Below are 20,987 nucleotides of genomic sequence, written 5' to 3' on the forward strand. Positions count from 1 at the left end.
GGTCGATAATTCAACTTGCTTAGACAATCAGTGAAAAGCAAAAAAACATTAAAATGTAAAGCTGAATATTGATGTATTGTTTGAACACAAAATATAACAAAAGTAATGTTTGTAAATGAAAAAGTTCTTGTATCCTATTAAAAGCATTATTATAAGCTTTCATTTTGTTGCCAAAATAACTATTTATATTACATAACAAAAGTATAGAAACTATAATGACTGACAATGGGTAATTACGGAAGTATTAAATTTCCTCTTGGCACTTTGTTTCTCCATACCTGTGATATGTGGAGTTGCGTTTCTTGCTGTGTTATTCCTAGTTGATCAATCCTCTTCTTCATAGACGAAACCGTTTCTTCTAAGTCATTCTCTTGATTTTTCAAGTCTGTCAGTTCTTTCCTCTTGGACATTACTTCATCTTCCTGAGCTTTCAAGCTCGTTTCCTGCTCTTCTACCTGACCACGCAACTTTGCCACCTATAAGTATTAAAAAGAAATTGAAACTTCACTTCAAATCCAACTTATAATGGTAACTAATAAAAGTGTGCTAGTAAGAACATATTAGTAAATTAACTACATAAATGCTCAAACGTCAATTCAGATCCTGTTTCATCAACACACTAAAAATACGTGTTAGAAAGGAAATTCAAGCTGCTTCACACGACCAAGAAAGATTGAATTGTTGTTCTTTAAAAACACAACCTCAAAAAGCAAAATTTTACATCAAGCTTAGCTGCCACAAGGAGTAAAATATATGCAGTTTTCAACCCCCTAATATGAGCATTCAAACAAAACACACACATACACAGGTCCATAACCATACCAGTAACCTGAGAAATCGCACTTGCTGATCCCAACCCTTTGCAATGGATCGCCTGAAAATAACCAATCATCCAGGTACAAAGGAACTCTTAGCCCCAGAACTGTTTTCCAGCCCGAGACTGAAACATAGCCACTCAAATTTTTAAGTAAACCTTTGACTCGTTGACTGATTTGTAAATATTAACATAAAAAAAAACTTACAAAAGTTAGATCAACTTTGTGGATTACAAGGCTTCAACACTAAGGAGAAATAGAATTACCAGCATTTCTTAGCATTCGAGATACTTTATCGATTCTGTCCCAAACAAAATGGGGGAATTGAGGGGTATAAATTATCTTTGAGAAGGCATCAGCAAGGATTTATAAGAATAAAAAGTATCAGAAATCACCTTGAACTCACTGCATCAGGATATTTAATTGCCTAGGCAATAATTTCCCTACTGAAAAAGATATAACTAACCATAGTCGGGCTCTTCGTGTTCAATTCATCCTCATCTTCCTGTTCAGAAAGGATGAATCGACACTTTGCTAACTGGTTTTCCCCGTTTGTTTACATTTCTGCACAGGAGCTGTTGTGCATTTGTTTACCAAGTGCCTTTATGTGAAGACTCACTGGCCTTCCGAGATCCCGCAAAAGAAGCCAAAGTAGTTATGAGCTTTTGAAGCTCACCACTATCACAACTTGATTTGTTAAATGCTGTATTGGAATCCGGTGGCGACGTATCTTCATCATTCATGCTAAAATAAACAAGCCTAGTCGTCTACCAATATACCCATCAACTAAAGGCAAGTTTCCTTTTAGCACCCTGAACTTTAATTTTGTCGGCAACCAAAGAATCCTAATTGTCTAATAAGTGAACAGGTACACCTTCACTTTACTCACAACAGTTATTTGAATCACAATATGCAGCCCCGAGACTATATAATAGCTCCCACAAAACATTCAAATGATTGAAGACATTAAGGCTTTCAAGAGGAAATTGAAGACTCTTATTTCATGAGAAAGTAAAGGAACAATACGTGATCTGAAACGTTAAATACTCTGAATGAACAAGTGAAACAACAGTGGAGGTCCTGTAGAGAGTGGGGTTCCCTTGCTGTATGGGACTGAAAAAGCAGCCATCAAAGTTAAGTAAAGTAAAGTAATCCTGTTTCCCCCATACAAAGATAATGTGGAACATGATCGTCGTCGTCGGCGCCCACTCGTGTCCGAGTATTGGGTTCTGTCTTTAGCCATCAGCCTCCTATCTGTGGGGTGGGTGCTTATGCCTGATGTGGCTGTTAAGTCCTAGTCTGTGGTGGAAGAGTCGCGGACAGTGTTGACAAGGGAGGGTAGGTGGTGGGCGGGGCTGTTCTAATCGCTCTCTCCTTCTTCTCCTCCTAGCCTCCTCATTTTGTCTCCTCCTCTCCTCGAAGTCCACGGTGCCATGGTGTACTGTACTCCTCCAGGTTTTCCTGTTCCTGGCTGTTTCTTCCCATGAGGAAGGATCGATGTCAGTTAGGTGCGCTTTAGTTGATCTTTATAGAGCATTTTAGGGGCTCCTCGTGGTCTGGTACCCTAGGTCAGTGCTCCGTAAAATATTTTCTTTGGGAGCCTAGATGGATCCATCCTATGCACGTGTCCTATCCAGCGGAGGCGGTGGTGGATGATGGTGGCCTCCACGCTGGTCAGCGAGGCACGTTCTAAGACTTCAATGTTGGTGGTGTGGCTCTCCCAGGGGATTTTCAAGATCTGCCTCAGTTTCATTTGTTGGAAGCGTTCTAGGATTTTAATATCGTTTCTATATAGCGTCCATGTTTCACATGCATACAGGAGCGTGGAGAGCACTACTGCCCTGAACACCATTATTTTGGTGGTCATTGTCAGTGCGTGGTTGTTAAATACGCGGCAGTTGAGTCGGCCAAAGGCGGAGTGAGCTGCCCTGATCCTGTTCTCCACGTCCTTTTTGCTTGTGGGAGCTGATATTAGGATGCTCCCTAGGTAGGAGAACTGGTCCACCTGTTCTAACGGTTGGTCATTCACTGTGGTATTGAAGTTGGGGAGCATCAGTCCTGGTGGATGTTGGACGAGGGTCTTGGTTTTGTCTGAGTTGACTTTGCATCCCAAAACGTTCGTAGGCAGAGTTGTATGCATCAGCTAACGACTGCAGGTCCTCTGCCGTCTGACCTGGGGTGGCATTGTCGTCAGCATACTGCAGTTCTCGCACTGCACACAAGGTGGTCTTGGTTCTGGCGCGGAGTCTAGCAAGGTTGAAAGCGCCTCCATCCATGCGGAAACGTAGGTCGACTGAGGGTGTGTCTGGGGGAATCTCGTTGAGCATTGCTGCGGTGTATAGCGAGAAACACGTCGGGGCCAGAACACTGCCCTGCTTCAGGCCGCCGTTGATGGGGAATGGGTCCGAAAGAGAGTTCTGGTGGCTGACTCTCCCAACCATTCCGTCATGGAGGGCACGCACCAGCTTGACAAAATCGGGTGGGCAGCCATATCTTTTGAGGACAGCCCACATGGCAGGTCGAGGTACTTTGTCGAAGGCCTTTTTCAAATCCCAGGAGATGAACATTATGGGATGTTGTTGTTCGAGGCTCTTCTCTTGTAGTTGTCGCGCACAGAAGATCATGTCTATGGTCCCGCGGGAAGGTCGAAAGCTGCATTGGGACTCTGGCAGGACGTCTTCTGCGACAATAAGGAGGCGGTCAAGGAGAATCCGAGCGAAAATCTTACTCGCGATGCTTAGTAGTGATATTCCCCGGTAGTTGTTACAGTTCTCCCTGTCTCCCTTCTTGAAGATGGTAATGATGTCTGCATCGCAGAAGTCACTGGGGGCGGTCTTGGTCTCCCATATTTTCAGTATAAGGAGCATCAAACGGTTCCTCAAGCCGGGGCCACCGTGAGTGAGGTGCTCCAACGGGATGTTGTCTAGCCCTGGGGCTTTGCCGGGCTTCATGCGCTGCAGGGCCTTGTTGAAGTCATGGATGGAGGGTGGTAGTGCCATCCAGTGACGGACGGGATGCTGCGGGGTCATTCGCAGGAGATCGTCTGGGGTGTCTGCTTGGTCATTGAGGAGGTTCTCAAAGTGAGACCTCCACCTGGCCAGGATGCCCTCGCTGTCGGTGATGGTCGTGGCCCCATCCGCGTCCTTCAGGCTGCCCACTGATGACCGTGTGGGACCGAATATTTCTTTTGTTGCTGCATAGAAGCTGCGCAGGTCACGTTGGTCAGCGAAACTCTGTATTTCTGCAGCTTTTCTTTGCCACCAGGTGTTCTGGGCTTCACGGATACCTCTTTGGCAACCAGCTTCAGCTACCTTGTGAGCACATTTGTTAGCTGCTGTTGGTTGGTTTTCCAAAGTCAGGCGTGCTTGTCGTTTGGTTTCAATGAGAAGAGAGATGGTAGCATCATTCTCGTCAAACCAATCCTGCCGTTTCTTGGTGGTGTAGCCTAGTGTTTCCTCCGCGGCACGGGCCATGGCATTTCTGAGGGTGGTCCAGTGGTGCTCGACAGTGGCCTGACCCACAGGGTCTGCGAGGTATTGTTTGCAGGCCTCCTTGTAGTTCTGTGCCACCTGTGGGTTGCGGAGCTTACTACAATCAAAGCGTTGGTGTGGTACGCTGTCAGGTGCCCTTCTGGGTGGTCGTAGGGTCGTCATGGAGAGTCGGGAGATGAGGAGTCTGTGGTCCGTCCAGCAGTCGTCCGCTCCGGGCATGGATCGGGTGATGCGGACGTCTCCTCGGTCTCTGGCTCTGGTCAGAACGTAGTCCAGGGTGTGCCAGTGTTTAGACCGTGGGTGTCTCCATGTGGTCTTTTGTCGCTTTGGTAACTGGAAGATGGTGTTGGTTACCACAAGTTGGTGTTCTGCACACAGACCCAGTAGGAGTTGGCCATTGGCGTTGCAATTTTCAATGCCATGGCGGCCGATGATTCCCTCCCACAGGCGATGGTCTTTGCCTACTCGGGCATTAAAGTCGCCAAGTACAACGAGCTTGTCATTGGCGGGCACTGCCTAGATGGTGCGGTCGAGCTGGGTGTAGAAGGCAGCTTTGTTATCATCGGTTGAGGTCATAGTCGGGGCGTAGACAGAGATCAGGGTGAGATGTCTGTCCCGCGTGATGGGGATGCGGACAGTCATCAGGCGCTCACTGATGGCCTTGGGAGCGCGGTTGTGCTGCTGCACTAGCTGGGAACGGATGGCGAAGCCGACACTGTGGATGCGAGGCTCCTCTAGGGCCTTGCCTTTCCAGAAGATGGTGTAGCCTGTTCCAGCCTCCCTGATGTTGCCCTCTTCGGGTCGTCTGGTCTCGCTAAGAGCCGCCACATCAACATTGAAGCGGGCTAGCTCCTTGCAGACGAGGGCTGTACGTCGTTCCGGGCGGTTGGTGTTCGTCACGTCTTGGAGGGTGCGGATGTTCCACGCACCTAAGGTTAATATTTTTTTCTTGTTGTTTCGACCGCATTAGTGGGATGTCCGCCAGCCGCGGTGAGCTGACCAGACGGATTTGCCGTGTCCGATGTTTACCCCACCTTTTCTAGGGGCCTCCCCATGTGGGGTGGGCTGCGGTGTCCTCAATAGGCCAGCCCAGTCACGGGTCCAGCTGCCGAACTCTGGTGTCACGGCACCATCACCAGAGAGCGACTGAATCTTAGACTCACCGCCTGAGTGCAGTCGTGGGCTAAGGGCTTCCAGCTATCCAGGCCTGGCCCCTTCACCCACGGTGCTGTCGCCTCAGGACTTGCTGGTGGTGATGATGATGATGATGGTAAGAAAGAGATGAAGAAGGGTGGAGGAAACGACAGAATGCCAGTAGCTAGGTATATTGTTTTGGGTGGTCGTGGCTTTGCAACGGCCACGCACACACACTTGGCCCACATCATTTTCACCGCGGCTCAAGACATATGAGACAGGCGGCTTCTCCGATGTTGGTTGCATCGGGCTGCCGGGTTCTTGTTATGTCAAGGCCCGCCTTGTTGCCTGCCCGACAGGCATTGCCCTCTTCCGCCGGCGCTGGGAAGCTCCACCGTTGGGGTCTTGTTTGGTTTGATTTTGGAGTTTTCCTTCTCCTAGCCTTTGCCTATCTTAAAATAAAGGAGAAGGCCTATAGGGGTCCAGTCTTGTAGCAAACAAATAATTCCCTTGACCAATACTCTATATGCAGTAGTTACTAACAAATCTAGAAGACATCTTTTAAAGGCACTAAAAATCCTAAAAGTAAACAAACTTGAGCAAGGGAGTGTCGACAACCTGAAGTCGCGAATGAAGACAAGGGACCTTGGCTTCGCAAGCAATCAGAGTTTACCATTAACCGCTAGTGTCTCTTATTACTTTACAAGTGTCATTAGTATATTTAAAAGAATGAAATCAGGAATTTCATTTAGTTTAGGGGTAAATGTCTATGAAATCATGTCTCTAGAAAGAAGCAATAAGAACATCATGGGAGGCTCACAGAAACAATTTAGGTATTCCTTTTCTTTGTATTACTCTTAGGTATACATAGGATAATTCAAAATAAGTTAGTAAAGACATAGAGACAAAAGTAAAAATAAAAAATAAAAAATAAGAAAAATAGGAGGTAAAACAAGACAAAAAAAAAAATAACACTTTCAAGTCTATATAGAAAATACTGTAAGACAAAACTATATATTAGCAACACCATGAAAAAAATGTATTATCTACTTTGTACCTATTTACAGGTACACATTATTATACAATTCATAAAAGATCCCCCATTTAACCATACAAAAGAAATTCAAGATAAATTGGTATGTAAGAATAAGTAAAAATTTTCAATACTTGGTAATTGATCAAGTATGATCAAGCTTATCAATAAATGTATTTAAATAAACTCACCATAGACATCCACCTTATGTACATTTCATATAAAAATGGGGCAATCTACATCATAAAAGTGCAAACATGCATCAGAATTTAGCCATACAGAAAATATTTTCTTTGAGTATAAACATATTCATATAATGGAACGTCTGAAGGAAGTAAAACTTGTGTAAAGAAATCTTAATCCAACTAGGTTGTAAAATAACTAATTCCTGAAACTCAGCAAGGACAAAAATCTCCTGCAGTTCACATTATTACTTTCTATTGGGTTTTTACAAAAGTTAGTCCCTTGCTACTTCACCCTACTGTAGGGCCACATGTAGAAAACAATGGCATGACAGACGGAAGCATACAACAGATAACCAGCAAAGGGCTACAATCCATCCAATGAGAGGTATCGGTAATCCTTCATCTCCCAGAGATGAAGCAAATCCAAGTGTTGGCTGTAACCCTTGATCATGTCTCAAAATTCCAAAATTTGGATTCAAGTCTACCAGGAGTAAGTGAAATTTGAGAACAATACTATGTACAAAAGAAAATATTGCAGATAAACAAGGCCCAGTTTCATGGAAACTTGACTCTGCCACATTCAAGATTACAGTAATTTCAACTAGTAAAATTGTCTATTTTCAAGACCAAAACCTTGTAGATACATACTGTATATATACCAAGGCACTTCACCCAATTTTGGGGGGTAGCTGACATCAAACAAAAGAAACAAAAAAAGGGGATCTCTCCTCTCTACGTTCCTCCCGTTTTATCTAAAAGATATTAATTAATAACTTTTAGATAAAACAGGATAAATATTCCCTCCTGCTACAAAGTTGAATTGTTCAACATAAAAGATAGAAGGGAATTGAATTTAGAAATTAATCAGACCAACTGTCACATGCAACAGCTAAAGCATCATTCAGCTATCCAAATTATTTTGAAAAATAAAGGCATGAGCTCATAAATGGTTAAGAAGCATGACTCCTGACCTCTGGTGGGCATTTTAGAAACTCATAATTGCATTTCTGGCTAGGAGAAAGTCTATTACATGTTTCAAATAGCTTTTTTAATGAAATCAATTTGTTTCATTACTAATAAATCTTTGTGTATTCACATAATGCTCACTATGCAACCATTTTCTGACCTTTGTATGTATATATTAACCTTTAACTCAACAAATTTGGATTAACTATTTCAGTATCCCATATACAGTTACAGCAGATTTTTTTTTTTATTCTGCAGGACTAGATTACTCTATCGGTTTTCTTATATTCAATACGGCAGTCATAAGTAAACATTTGCTTCCCTTATGTTTCTCTTATTTCTTTGTCTGCTCATTTATATATTCACAACTATTCTATCTAATTTCTCTTCCTCTTGTTTTGTTAAAGTTTATAAAGTTTTTATAAGAGATATTTATTTTAATGATGTTACTCTTCTTAAAATATTTTATTTTTCCCTTTTTCCTTTCCTCACTGGGCTATTTTCCCTGCTGGAGCCCCTGGGCTTATAGCATCCTGCTTTTCCAACTAGGGTTGTAGCTTAGCAAGTAATAATAATAATAACATTTACGTTATGTTAATGCCGGAAGATGCACTAGTGTCAGATAACTAAATAGCCAGGAGAGCAAAATTTGCCAAGAAAAATACACAGACGAAAGTATATTACGTGAACCACGTCTTATTCATAAGTGCACATTTGGTAAATGTAGTGTATATCAAGTGTATTCGAGGAATAGGATTCTCCACTGGTAAGTAACCCTGACATATGATGATGATGTCCTTATGATACCCAGTGGTGAGAAAAATTACCCCTAAAAGTCCATACTTAAATCAATTCAATTAACCACTTAGAAAAAAAAAAAAAAAAAAACTTTAAAGGTTATAGGTGTCTGGTTTTAGTTCCAGTGTCATCAAAAGAGATGCTCACCAGAATGTCAGCCAGGCCAGCCCAACCCCCCTCTATGGTGCCAAACTACAGCAGTAGCTTCCCCAGTAAACAGCTTAAACTCACCCTCCTGGGCAGGGATCAATCTGCTGCCATGCGAATGCTAGGCAAACACGTTATTTTCTCAAAACCTCAAATTTTTTTAGAAAATTTGCATCTACTTTCTTTAACATAAGACAGATTTTTGTCATTTAAACATGAAAAGATAAAAGGATTTTTTCCTACAATCTGGAAAGTCACTTCTCGAACGAAAAACTTCCATATGAAAAAGTCACAATTGAGTGTGTCCTACATGCTGATTAAATAATACATAAAAACTAGTTAATATATAAAAATTTTCTCTATCACATTTTTCCAAATCAAATTCTTTGAAAAGCTTTTTAAATGAAAGAAATTGATCGAGGAATAAGAAAGAGTATGAATTAACCCCATAATGAGATTGTTTTAATGGTGCCGAGTCACAGTCCTTAAAGAAAATTGGGACTTGACTACAACCAAAGACGGAAAGGGAGTCGGTGAAGGCGGACAGGAATGGAAAGAAAAAAGTGGGGAGAAATCAGATTCTTGAAAAATACCATTAGATATACTGTATAACAAATGAGGAAGATGTAGAAACTCATCTATAGCAGAGGTACACAGTAGGCACTTTACAAAAATCAATGTTAAAGCTCTGTCCTAATGATGGAGAAGAAGAAAATGTTTTCAATATGGCTCAGTTTGCAAGTTAAACTGCATGCAAAACAACAGTCAAGCAGGATAAGAATCTCTTTGTGTGTCATTACCTCCTCTTGCTCCGCCTCAATCATCGAATCGAGGTCACTGCGTTCTTCTTCAAGTTTTTTTTTCTGTAATATCAACACAACAAAAGTAAGGTATATCCAGCAAGCACTTCAACTAGCAATTGAGGTTCCATAAAAAATGTAGTACTTGAAAAAAAAAAAAAAAGTAAACAAATAACTATAGGTGCTCGGGTTCTCCGTACTGAAAGGGACATTACATATTCAACAGAATCAACTGAAAAGTGCATACAGTAGCATTACAACAGATGGCTGATGGGGCTACTATAATCAATAAAGAATTACAACACTTGGCATCCCATTCATAAAAATTCTCATTCATAAAAATTCTTTGTTGTAACAAATTCCTGCAAATGCAGCCTAACTTACTGTTTTGAAGACTCAGAGACTAACAATATATCTTCATGCATAGTTGGATAAAATACATCCTTACCTACACTGGTCATTTTCAAGCCCATGAACAAAAATCACAGTCTCTTCTAGGAATGTAAATGTTAAGCAGCGACAACATAATCATATAATCAACCCCATTTTACAATTGATCTCATTACCAGTGTGTAAGAAGATAAGGTCAAAAAATACTTTTCCTATAGTGTAACACCATCAGCCATCTTGCCTATTTGGACTATAGCCAGTGCTTCCACAGACCTATTTTAGGCTGTTGTTATAATACATTTTGGAAGGCATGAATCTTGTACAAAACATCACAGGTCAAATGTGCAGTATGTAAATGAACCATGCATATAATTCCGACACTAATATTCAAATAATACATAAATGCTTCACTAATAATGATAGTTTAAAAAGATGTGAAAAATCTATTAATAAACCAAACATCAAAGGCCTTCTATGTTTACTTTTTATAAATATATTAAGCGAATCTCCCAAAAGAGTAATGATGAATTTTCCCAACAAATAAGGTAGTTGAAATATTTCGGTGTGGATCCAAATTGCAATTTGTAAATTCAATTCATTGGTTTATCAAAAAAAAAAAAAAAAAAAAAAAAAACTATATACAAATGCATACTCTCGAGTGCATAAGATTATCAATACTTTTAAAAAAATTTCAACAATTTCTGGATTTCCATTATGAAAAAAGCTGTGCATTGCACAAAAATTCAAATTTACTAAATTTCAACTAAGGCCATAGTAAATAATATTCAAATTTCTCCTTATTTTCAAATGTATTAAATCTACACACTGAACCTCAAAGAAATAAACACAAAATAGAAATTGATGTGATTGGAAGTAGAAATCAACGGGTTACTTTTTCATTATGATCCCATACTGAGAACTACATACCTATTATACTTCTATTTCTATATCAAAATAAAATACGTAAGCAACTCATAGAAAATAATAATAAAAAAAACTTGGGTGCTAGGTAGCAATAAGGTGAAAATGGGCAGAAAGCATTTCCTAAAAATTTATCAAAAAATATAAACTCCATAACACGATAAATGTATATGCTTTCGGTGCTCTAAAACTATTACACTAAATGAAAATAATGATGGCAAGGCTTCATAACTTTAGACTCCAAGCTATAGACAAAGTTCGACGGTCACTTTACCTGATTACCAAGGTCGTCTAGTCGCTGTTGGGCTGCTCCTTTCTGGTGTTCTAATTGTCTCAGGGTGGACATTAAAGTATCTAGTTCAGTCTGGAAAAAAACATAATTGATATTACTTATTAGCACAATTATAATTTGCCTTTGTTGATCTCAATTCTAAAGTAATACTAAGAAATAAAAAAAAAAAAACTCACTCTACAAACAAAACATAGTTCATGATTATTAGTATTATTATTAATTGCTAAGCTAAAACCCTAGTTGGAAAAGCAGGTGCTCTAAGCCCCGGGGCTCCAACAGAGAAAATAGCACATTAATCATATGGTGCCTCAAAACATGACATCTACTACACCCCCCCCCCCCCTCCTACTTGTCAAATGATTTATGTAACACATCGCTATAACAAAGGCTTTCCTTCATTGGAACACAGACACTCATAAGTAAATTTAGTTATATTAGAATGCTGGTGGAATTTCTAAAACCAACAAATAACCAAATGTAATAGATTCTCAGAAAACTAATACTATACATAATCAGCTTGAATAATTTTGATTACTTCTAATAAGAGTATTAGGAGAAATAGCACTTGCTCTACACTATCAGAGACTTTTTGATTCCTCAAGTCATTCACACATTCAACTTGAGGCACCTAATATTGATGCAAGTCAAGGAACTAGAATTGGTGAATGCAAATTATAAAAACATAAGCACCACTAAGTGAATAAATATCCAATTTTTGCTGGGAAAACATGAAAAACCACAAATCACTGGTTCCCTAAGATCAATACCCTTATTAAGTAACCTCTGGTTACAAGAGGTCAACTAACACCCTAAATAACAGGCTAAGTGACCTATCAATTTCCATATAGCTCACTCACTGTACTTTAATTAACAGGGTATATTACTGTAATTGAACAGTACAAAACTATACAAAATCCCATTTTTACATTCTTTCCTTAATAAACTCTTCAATCATCTCTAACACTAAATAAACAACAATTTTATTTTATGCGCTTTACAGTCACAAACCCTTATAATATAAATATTCTATTCTATTACTGTATCTATAATTTAGCAATGTTTCATATTCATTTCAATATATATTCCCTGTACCCTCGCATTACATTTAAATTTATCCTACGTTTACTTTCCTCCCTTTCATCATTATTATCATATCTTAAGCTTACTAACTAGCTTTCTATAATTTAACTCCATGTGTCATATCACAAGCACCCTGTCTAGTCATTATTGTTGAAATAACTTCGAGTGCAAAGAAAGCTGTACTTTATATCATTATATAACTTTTAATCTCCCTTCTCCCTTCTTTTGTATTTCCTTTCCATATCTGATGTTAACACATTTATAGAGTTTATTTCAGTTTATGTTTACTCCTCATGCCCTTATTTCCTTCCTTATTTCATGTCACCCTTGTTCCCTTTCCTATTCCTTTTTATCCTTATTCCCTGTTATTCAGTATTTCACAGAATATTCTATCTGAAATATAGTCTTTAATAAAAACACCCATCATATTGAGACAAAGATCCTAAATTAAGTTACATTAGAACATGACCTAGATACTATTGACTTTTTCTACTCATAGAAATATTCTGATAAAAAATTATAAATTTTGTTACAATTCAAAATGACCTAGATACTATAGACTTTTTCTACACATACAAAAATTCTAATGGTATAAAAATCACAAATTTAGTTACATTACAACATGACCTAGATATAAGCCGACTTTTTCTACCCACAGAAATGTTTTAATGATAAAAAAATGGCAAATCTAGTTACATTAGAACATGACCTAGATACTATTGACTTTTCCTACTCATAGAAATATTCTAATGAAAAAAAATGAAAAATGTAGTTACATTACAACATGACCTAAATACAAGTTGACTTTTTCTATCCACATAAATATTCTAATGATAAAAAAATGAAAAATGTAGTTACATTACAACATGACATAGCTACAAGTTGACTTTTCTATCCAAAGAAATATTCTAATGAGAAAACAGTAACAAATTACATACTGCACTTGATCAGAGGAGTAACTCACCTGTAAGTTTTGCAGTTCGTTGTTCTTGACCCTAATACTGGCTTCTTTCTGTTGAATTTCCGACTCGAGCTTCAGTTTGTCCGTATTGAGAGTTTCTATTTCATCTGCGACTAACTGTAGCTCGGGGTTATTATACTGAGGTTTGGCTGGAACCACCTGCGCATAAGATAAATCGAGTCAATTTCAATTAGTCAAGTGAGCCTGTTATCAACAAATATAAATTTGCAGCTTGAGAAATTACTAGGACAAAAACATACCATCTAGGTATCAGATACTGCTGGTAAATATTAGCAGTTACCTTCATTCAATATTATTAAGAAAGAACAAGTGAAGTGAAATCATGAAAAAATATAAATTTTATAAAGTAGCCTCAAAGCAACTACAAAATGCAAAGCATTACATTTCATGAAAAATTCATTCAATAAAATGCTTTTAAATCAAATACAAAAGTGTTAATGATGCTATTATAGAACAAACTTCAGAAGCTAACTACTAATTTGCAACCATCGCACAAAAAGATCAAAATATTAAATACGGTACTGATCTATGATCACTCAAGAATATTTTGATGAAGTAACGATAAAAAAATAAAAAAACATTTGTTGATATACAACTTTTGATCTTTTCATACAAACACATCGCTCATAACAATAAACATTAATGATCGTTCAATGTCTCAGACACTAGTCACTAGTTTTACATTCAACAGACAGAAGGAAACCATTAGTAATATTGCATATGAATCGTCAACAATGGTCCCTAACAGGTAACCGCCTCACTTTTAATTGTGGCTATTATTCTAGTTGTGAGGTCAGTTAGCTAAACAATTGTATGTATGATAGGTTTGTATGAAAGAATCAAATCTATTTTTACTACAGAAATATAATAGTTTCATCACAAACTCATCACCTACATATTGTCAACCTTACTATAGTTATGAACCTTTCAAAAGTGCAGTGTGTTGTGAGTTGTGCAGTAACAACCACACATTTCTTTCATAGGTTTGCACACCTCAGCAAGTCAAAAGTCTGGCAAACCTATTGTTGACATGGCAGGCCAGACCATCAGGATTGTCAGTCAGTCTGTCCATCATGATCTTGGTGAAGTTCCAATAAAAATCATAAGTCCTTTGACAGCTCGAGTGCTCAAAAAGCTGTCTGCGGCCAGGTAGGACATCGGTCCTCCAAGCTAAGTTATCTCAGGATGACAGTCACTGAGATACCGCAATCATTCTATTCAAAAGATAAAGAATGGCTGTGGACTTGCAGCCTACCTCAAGACTGGGGTTAGCCCATCCACAAGTGGATACTGTTGATGGCTGGGTCCTCCAAGCAAGACTTTCAGAAATCTCAGCTACAATGGTGGTTATGGCAAAATGGGATCCCAGAGTCAATAAGCAACTGTATCCTCAACATCCTTGCACACAATAGAGGAGTGTTCCTGTACACATGGATAGGTGAAACTGGCAAAACTATTCTGAGATCAAGAGTAATTTAATGATCAAAGGTGGACGTACCCACCAAGGCAGGCACTGCAGGAAACCCGCGAGTCTTTTGGGTGAACCCATTTGGAGAGTAAATATTTTAACAGTTTGCCATTCACGTCCACCAATGAAGGTGGATCCGTTGAGATGCGATTCAACTTGGTGACCGATCCAGGTCTCGTAGGAGAAGGATCCCATACAATCATTATTTGAACACACCTCTTAGCAGGATACAGGCATTGCATCAATTTCTTTTATGGCAGGGGGGGTGTGGGGGCTGTCTATGGGTCAGTTTTCAACAGCATGATGCATCTTAGACTGAATCCTTAGGGACCATGTTGTAATGCGAGGACAGAACTTGTATATCACGGATTCTGTCTAGCCCTACACTGAAAGCCACTTAAAGTTGAGAAGAGGTACACATGTCACTTGACATACTCATGGGATGAGCTGTAGAATTTTTTATGGTTCATGAGTCTAGCTACCTCTTGAAGGACAGCAATGAACTTATGATTCATTGAAATATGTAATTACACTTATTAGAATGATATTAGCATCTATGCTATGGAAAGCTATGTTTAAAAAGAGCCAATAAGAATGCTTCCCAACCAAGTATTCACATACCATATAACAATACTAAAGTACTTCCCACACAAGTAATCAAGAGGGTTTTATCATACTTTATGCATGTTGCTATATATAATTTGAAAATTCTAACATACAGAATACCGATCTCACAATATCTAAAAACACTTTAATGAGATTAATACACACTATTTATTTTTAAAAATTTACTTAGAAAAACAATAACCCAGTTACTTTTATTTTCTTGATAGAAAAAAAAATGCTTAAAGAAAAGCAATGATAATTGTAAATACATCTTCCAAATCTAATGCGAAAGGTCATGCATACAGGAATTAGAATAATATATATACAGAATACTGCATATGCATATGCATATATATATATATCTCTCTCTCTCTCTCTCTCTCTCTCTCTCTCTCTCTCTCTCTCTCTCTCTCTCTCTCTCTCTCTCTCTCTCTCTCTCTCTCTCTATATATATATATGAAACACGTAACTTTCTTCAAGATTTGACAAATTACAAAATTTCATAAAAAAAGATCATACCATTAAAACATGTAGATTCTACTGCAATCCACATTAAAAAACTTTAACTAAGCTGCAACCAAACTAAAGTGGCCGCACAGCCTTGCGAATGTCAACTGACATACGCTTACAGCTGGCTATAAAATCTGCATTTCTTTGGGAAAAGCTCCTCTAACTAACCGATGCTCAAGCATTACATTGGGAATTCTACCACACAATGAGGATTCTCGTCATAAAATTAACCTACAAAATTTGGTTATCATATTTCCAATTAGCCCTCTTTAAAGAAAAGTAACTGAACTACACGAGGGCATGAAAAATATTCCTCAAACCAGTGTGGTTTAATTTCTATGACCATCAGTTTTATAACTATCAATGGCAGACTACCATACAATACTACCAACAATCTTTTTTTTTTTTTTCAAATGCCTCACCTGTGCATATACTGTACTTAAGAGAGTTATAAATTTGCATCTTACCCAGACAACCCAGCTAAACTAGCTATAATGAGTGACTGTGTATACCAAGTAGATGAGATTATGACTCATCTTACTGTATATTAACATTACTGCAAACACATTAAAGGGAAGGCAAAAAGGTGAACACTTTACTTCAAGTTGAGCACAAAGAATTAAGCCTTAATTCTGTGGCAAATGTTTGCATTATGCTGCAATGAATGACAGAACTTGGGAGAGTTTCAACTAGGTACTTTAGGGTCTAATAACCTTAAAAAAGATTTCTCAGAAATTTTCTTATTAATAATCAATTTGATAATATAATAAAAAGACAATTTACATCACTGACTTATTACACAGTTTTTCTTTTATTAGATACAGTACCTTAGCTACTGCTACCATCAAGCTAAAACCAAACACTACTAATTTAGTAGATTTCTACCTTTTTTTCTTTTTGCTTTTTGTTTGCAAATTACCTATGTTGTACCTAGCACTACATATGAATCACAACATAACTATTTGCTATTTAATGTAACTTATAAGGCACTGCCATTCTCAAAAGCAAACACTACTGAACACTAAAGGTGAATGTAAATATAAAAAAGCTAACACTTTTTAAGGGTGCCATAACCAAAAAATTATATGAAGTGCCTGAAAGAATAAATAAGGGGGAAAAACATATTCTCTACCTGCAGTATATCAAGCCAGTTATACTTCCTAGGCTTCTACAAGCATATTTTGAGGGTGGGAAGAAGAGAGCAGCTCAGGGAAAGAATACTACGGAGGAAAAGAAACAACGCCATACCTCTACCACTTGTGCCATTAGATCCCCTAAGAGGTCCATCTGTTGTGAACCCAACATCAAGAGAAGAAAACAATGCTGGTTAGACTGCTCACATGCAATATACAAGAATAAAGAGAAGTTTAAAGAGACATCAATTAAAGCCAAATGACATTCACTCTGGTGTGTAATAAAACTTAAAACACAAAACACGTCATTCACAAATGTTTACTAAAGTACAACTATTTCCACAGTTATGAATTTGACTGTTTAATATTACTGTATTATGAAGCTATTCAAAGTATTTCTACCTTCACACTGCTTTATAATCATGTACAGTATACTGATTAAAGTTAAAATTATAACTAATTACTTCATAACATGGTATTCGGATACCTCTGAGGAAAAATAAGATGGAAGTTTCTTTTTCTTTTTCTTTTTGGTTTCACACTCTCGAGAAGAACTCTGTCACTACAGCTGACAAACTGTAAGATTCTGGGACTGCAATTACGATATAACTAAAACTAGACCATAGAGATTATCAATAAGTTTCTCTGGCATTGATTCTTGTGATCGGTATCAAAGGAGGAGGTATTCGATTATTTTCTTAACTATAAAGTCACCCGTTGAGATACTATAGCTAGAGAGCTATGGGGTCCTTTGACTGGCCAGACAGTACTATAGTACAGTACAATGGATCCTTCTCTCTGGTTACGATAAATTTCCCTTTGCCTACACATTCACCGAATAATCTGGCCTATTCTTTACATTTCCTCCTCTGTCCTCATTCACCTGACAACACTGAGATTACTAAACAATTCTTTTTCACCCAAGGGGTTAATTACTGCACTATAATTGTTTAGTGGCTGCTTTCCTATTGGTAAGGGTAGAAGAAACTGACTCCTTAGTTATGGAAAACAGCTCTTCTAGGAGGACAATTCAAAATCAAACCAATGTTCTCTAGTCTTGGCTAGTGTCATAGCCTTTGTACCATGGTCTTCCCATCTTTAGGGTTAGAGATCTCTTGCTTGGGGGTGCAGCAGGCACAATATTCTATCTTATTTCCATTCCTCTTGTTTTGTTAAAATTTTCATAGTTTATATAGAAAATATCACAAATTTTTAAGTAATTTGTATTTTTCCTAACATACTTACCTAGAACTACCTTCTTAGGAGTTACTGGCTAACTCTACCTAACCAACCAGCTTTTTGTATAGTTTATCTCCCTCTTCTCATTTTCTACGGGGTCAACCTCTGGCAGTGTGGTACATGCCCGAGGCGACCCCGGGGTCAGGCAGTGTGATATCTCAGGTCGACTCTCCAGTAAGTTTCGTTGAAATAGGTATTACTAGATCCTGCAGGTTCTCGAGGAAGGATGTGAGGGCCATAACCCGAAGGTAGTTCTAGGTAAGTATATTAGGAAAAATACAAATTACTTAAAAATTTGTGATTTGTTCCAACACAGTTACTTACCTAGAACTACCTTCTTAGGAGACTTACACTTTAGGAGGTGGGAGTGTCCTGCAGGAATCAGGATTCGACGGGGAGGCACGCGAGAGAGGGAACCTCTAAAGAGGTCTTGATTCTAAGACCACTTGAAAACTGCACGAAAAGTAGGGGAAAACTATCCAAAAAACTCACTTAGTGTCTAAATGTCTTACCTTTTTCAAAACCAACTTCTTGAAGGTTATACCTTTCCGTGATCAAGGTCTTCTCCTCATCTTCCTGGCCCGTTCGATCCGGGGAAGGAAGGAAGGAAAAAGTGGAGGGGGGGGGGGTAAGGTTAAGGAAGGAACTAGTGGCTCTTGGCATTAACACCCCCGGTTACCCTGTGGCTATGACCTTAGATCTCTTGAAGGGCCGACACGACCGGGCCAATAGAAAACTTGTCCAAGGATTTTCTCGTACAATCTTTTAGATAATGTTCCGTGAAGGTGGACTGTCTAGACCAGGTCCCAGCCTTCAAGATCTTACCCACAGCCATGTTCTTCTCGAAAGCCAGAGAGGTGCTCAGAGCCCTGATATCACGAAGTCTCGGTTTTCCAGGTAGAGGGGTCCCAGAAGCCTCGTAGGTTCTCTTTATCACTTGTCTCAGGCAAAAAGAGAAGGAATTTTTTGAGACTGGTTTCTTCACTCGTACTGTTGAGATGAATAAATTTTTGATCTGAGGGCGGCAATCTTCAGTCCTCTCCAGGTATTTTCTTATAGTTCGTACGGGACATAAGAGGAGATCCTTAGGGTTGCCGGATCGAGAGATGGCTGGCACCGAAAAACCGAGGATCCCAACACGCTAGGTTCTGCGTTTTCGCCACAAAACTAGGGACGAACCTAAAGACAACTTCCCTCCACCCTTTGGAGTGTGAGACCTCGTAAGAGAGGCCGTGTAACTCGCTAACTAATTTCGCCGAGGCCAGGGCTAAAAGAAAAGCTGTTTTAAGGGTGAGTTCTCTGTCTAAAATGTTCCTGAGAGGTTCGAAGGGCGGTTCTGACTGAACTTTGAGGACTCTTGCCAAGTCCCACTGCGGAACCCGTACCTCCTGGGGGGGACATGATTGCTCAAAACTACGGATGAGTATCGAGATGTGCCTCGAGGCTCCCAAGTCAATGCCTCTGAGGAGGAAGACTTGACCTAGGGCTGCTCGAACTCCCTTGATGGCTGGGATGGACGAACCCACGTCGTCTCTCAGGTACACCAGAAAGTTTGCAATGTCCTGGATCGACGCCCTTAAGGGCCTGATGTTTTTGGATGCACACCACTTCAGGAAGACTGCCCACTTCTCCTGGTAGACAACTGCCGAGGAACGCCGTAGATACCCAGACATCCTTGTCGCGGTTCTCGATGAGTATCCTTCTTTCTTCAGTAGCTTCTCGATAACCTCCACGCGTGAAGGCGGAGGGATCGAGGGTTTTCGTGCCACCTGTGAAAGTGAGGTTGTCGCAGGAGGTCTGGCCTGTCCGGAAGCGGCCAAGGAGGACGAAGAGCTAATTCCTTTAGGTCTGCGAACCAATCCCTCTCCGACCACCAGGGCGCTACTAAAGTCATCGACAGGTTGGACGACCTTCTCACTCTGTTCACCACTTGCCTGATCAAACTGAAGGGAGGGAAGGCGTACACATCGAGATCGTCCCAGGGATGTTGGAAGGCGTCCTCGAATGCTGCTGACGGATCTGGGATTGGAGAACAGAACACGGGGAGTTGGGCATTCAGACATGTGGCGAACAAGTCTATCACTGGGGAGCCCCACAGTAGGATGATTGCTCGAGCTACCTCCAGGTGTAGGGTCCACTCCGAACTTATCACCTGACCCGCCCTGCTGAGGCCGTCGGCCATCACGTTCCTCTTTCCTGGAATGAACCTTGGCGTCAGTTCCAACCCTTCTTCTATGGCCCACTCCAACAGTTCCGTGGCTCGGGCGCAGAGGACCTTTGACTTCATGCCTCCCTGCTTCTTTACATACGCCACTACTGTGGCGTTGTCGCACATTAACGCCACAGTGTTCCCTCGCAGTAAGTGTACGAACTGTCGACACGCCCTTAGAACTGCTATCATCTCCAGGATGTTTATATGGAGAGACGCCTCCTCGCTGGACCACAGCCCTTTTGCTGATTTTCCCAGCAGGTGCGCTCCCTGGCCCTCCTTCGATGCGTCCGTGAACAACAGCATCTCCGGGGGGTCAGAGGCGAAGGGCATTCCCTTCTCCGTGTTTGACCTGATGCTCCACCAAAGAAGGGTCTCTCTCGTCTTCGGGAGGACTGGCACTACTTTGTGGGGTTCCTTGCCTTGGACCCACGACTCCTTTAGATTCCACTGTACCGGGCGGAGCCTGGTCTCCCTTGCGGTACTAATTTATCCAGGGAAACCAGGTGACCCAGTAACTTCTGCCAGTCCTTGGCCCTCCTGGGTTGTCCCGTCAGGAAGGGTTGAAGGATACGTTCCAGGTTGGCCAACCTTTCTTCTGAGGGGAAGGCCCTTACTAACTGGGTGTCAGGACCATCCCCAACTAAGTCATCCTGGTGCTGGGGACTAGCTGGGACTTCCCTAGGTTGACCGTGATCCCTAACACCTTGCAGAGGTCGAGCAACATATCGCCTTACTCCTTCAGTTGTTCCCTTGAGGCAGAAAGCAGCCACCAGTCGTCCAGGTAC

General features: G+C 40.1%; 1 protein-coding gene across 4 annotated transcripts in view; it reads right to left on the minus strand.

Annotated features, from left to right (window-relative positions):
- The window catches only part of Eps-15 (Epidermal growth factor receptor pathway substrate clone 15), a 111,553-nt gene that overhangs the window by 38,070 nt on the left and 52,496 nt on the right, over nucleotides 1-20,987 (minus strand). For 3 of the 4 annotated variants that reach the window (XM_068387017.1, XM_068387016.1, XM_068387019.1), the window contains 4 exons: nucleotides 13,017-13,172; nucleotides 10,955-11,044; nucleotides 9,370-9,432; nucleotides 279-476 (listed from right to left, as the gene is read on the minus strand). In XM_068387017.1, coding sequence (XP_068243118.1) covers nucleotides 279-476; nucleotides 9,370-9,432; nucleotides 10,955-11,044; nucleotides 13,017-13,172 — 507 coding nt within the window. The remainder of the gene's footprint in view (nucleotides 1-278; nucleotides 477-9,369; nucleotides 9,433-10,954; nucleotides 11,045-13,016; nucleotides 13,173-20,987) is intronic. The other variant, XM_068387018.1, reaches the window with a different exon arrangement.

The sequence above is a fragment of the Palaemon carinicauda genome, chromosome 14, assembly GCF_036898095.1.
Source record: "Palaemon carinicauda isolate YSFRI2023 chromosome 14, ASM3689809v2, whole genome shotgun sequence".
Taxonomy (NCBI): domain Eukaryota; kingdom Metazoa; phylum Arthropoda; class Malacostraca; order Decapoda; family Palaemonidae; genus Palaemon; species Palaemon carinicauda.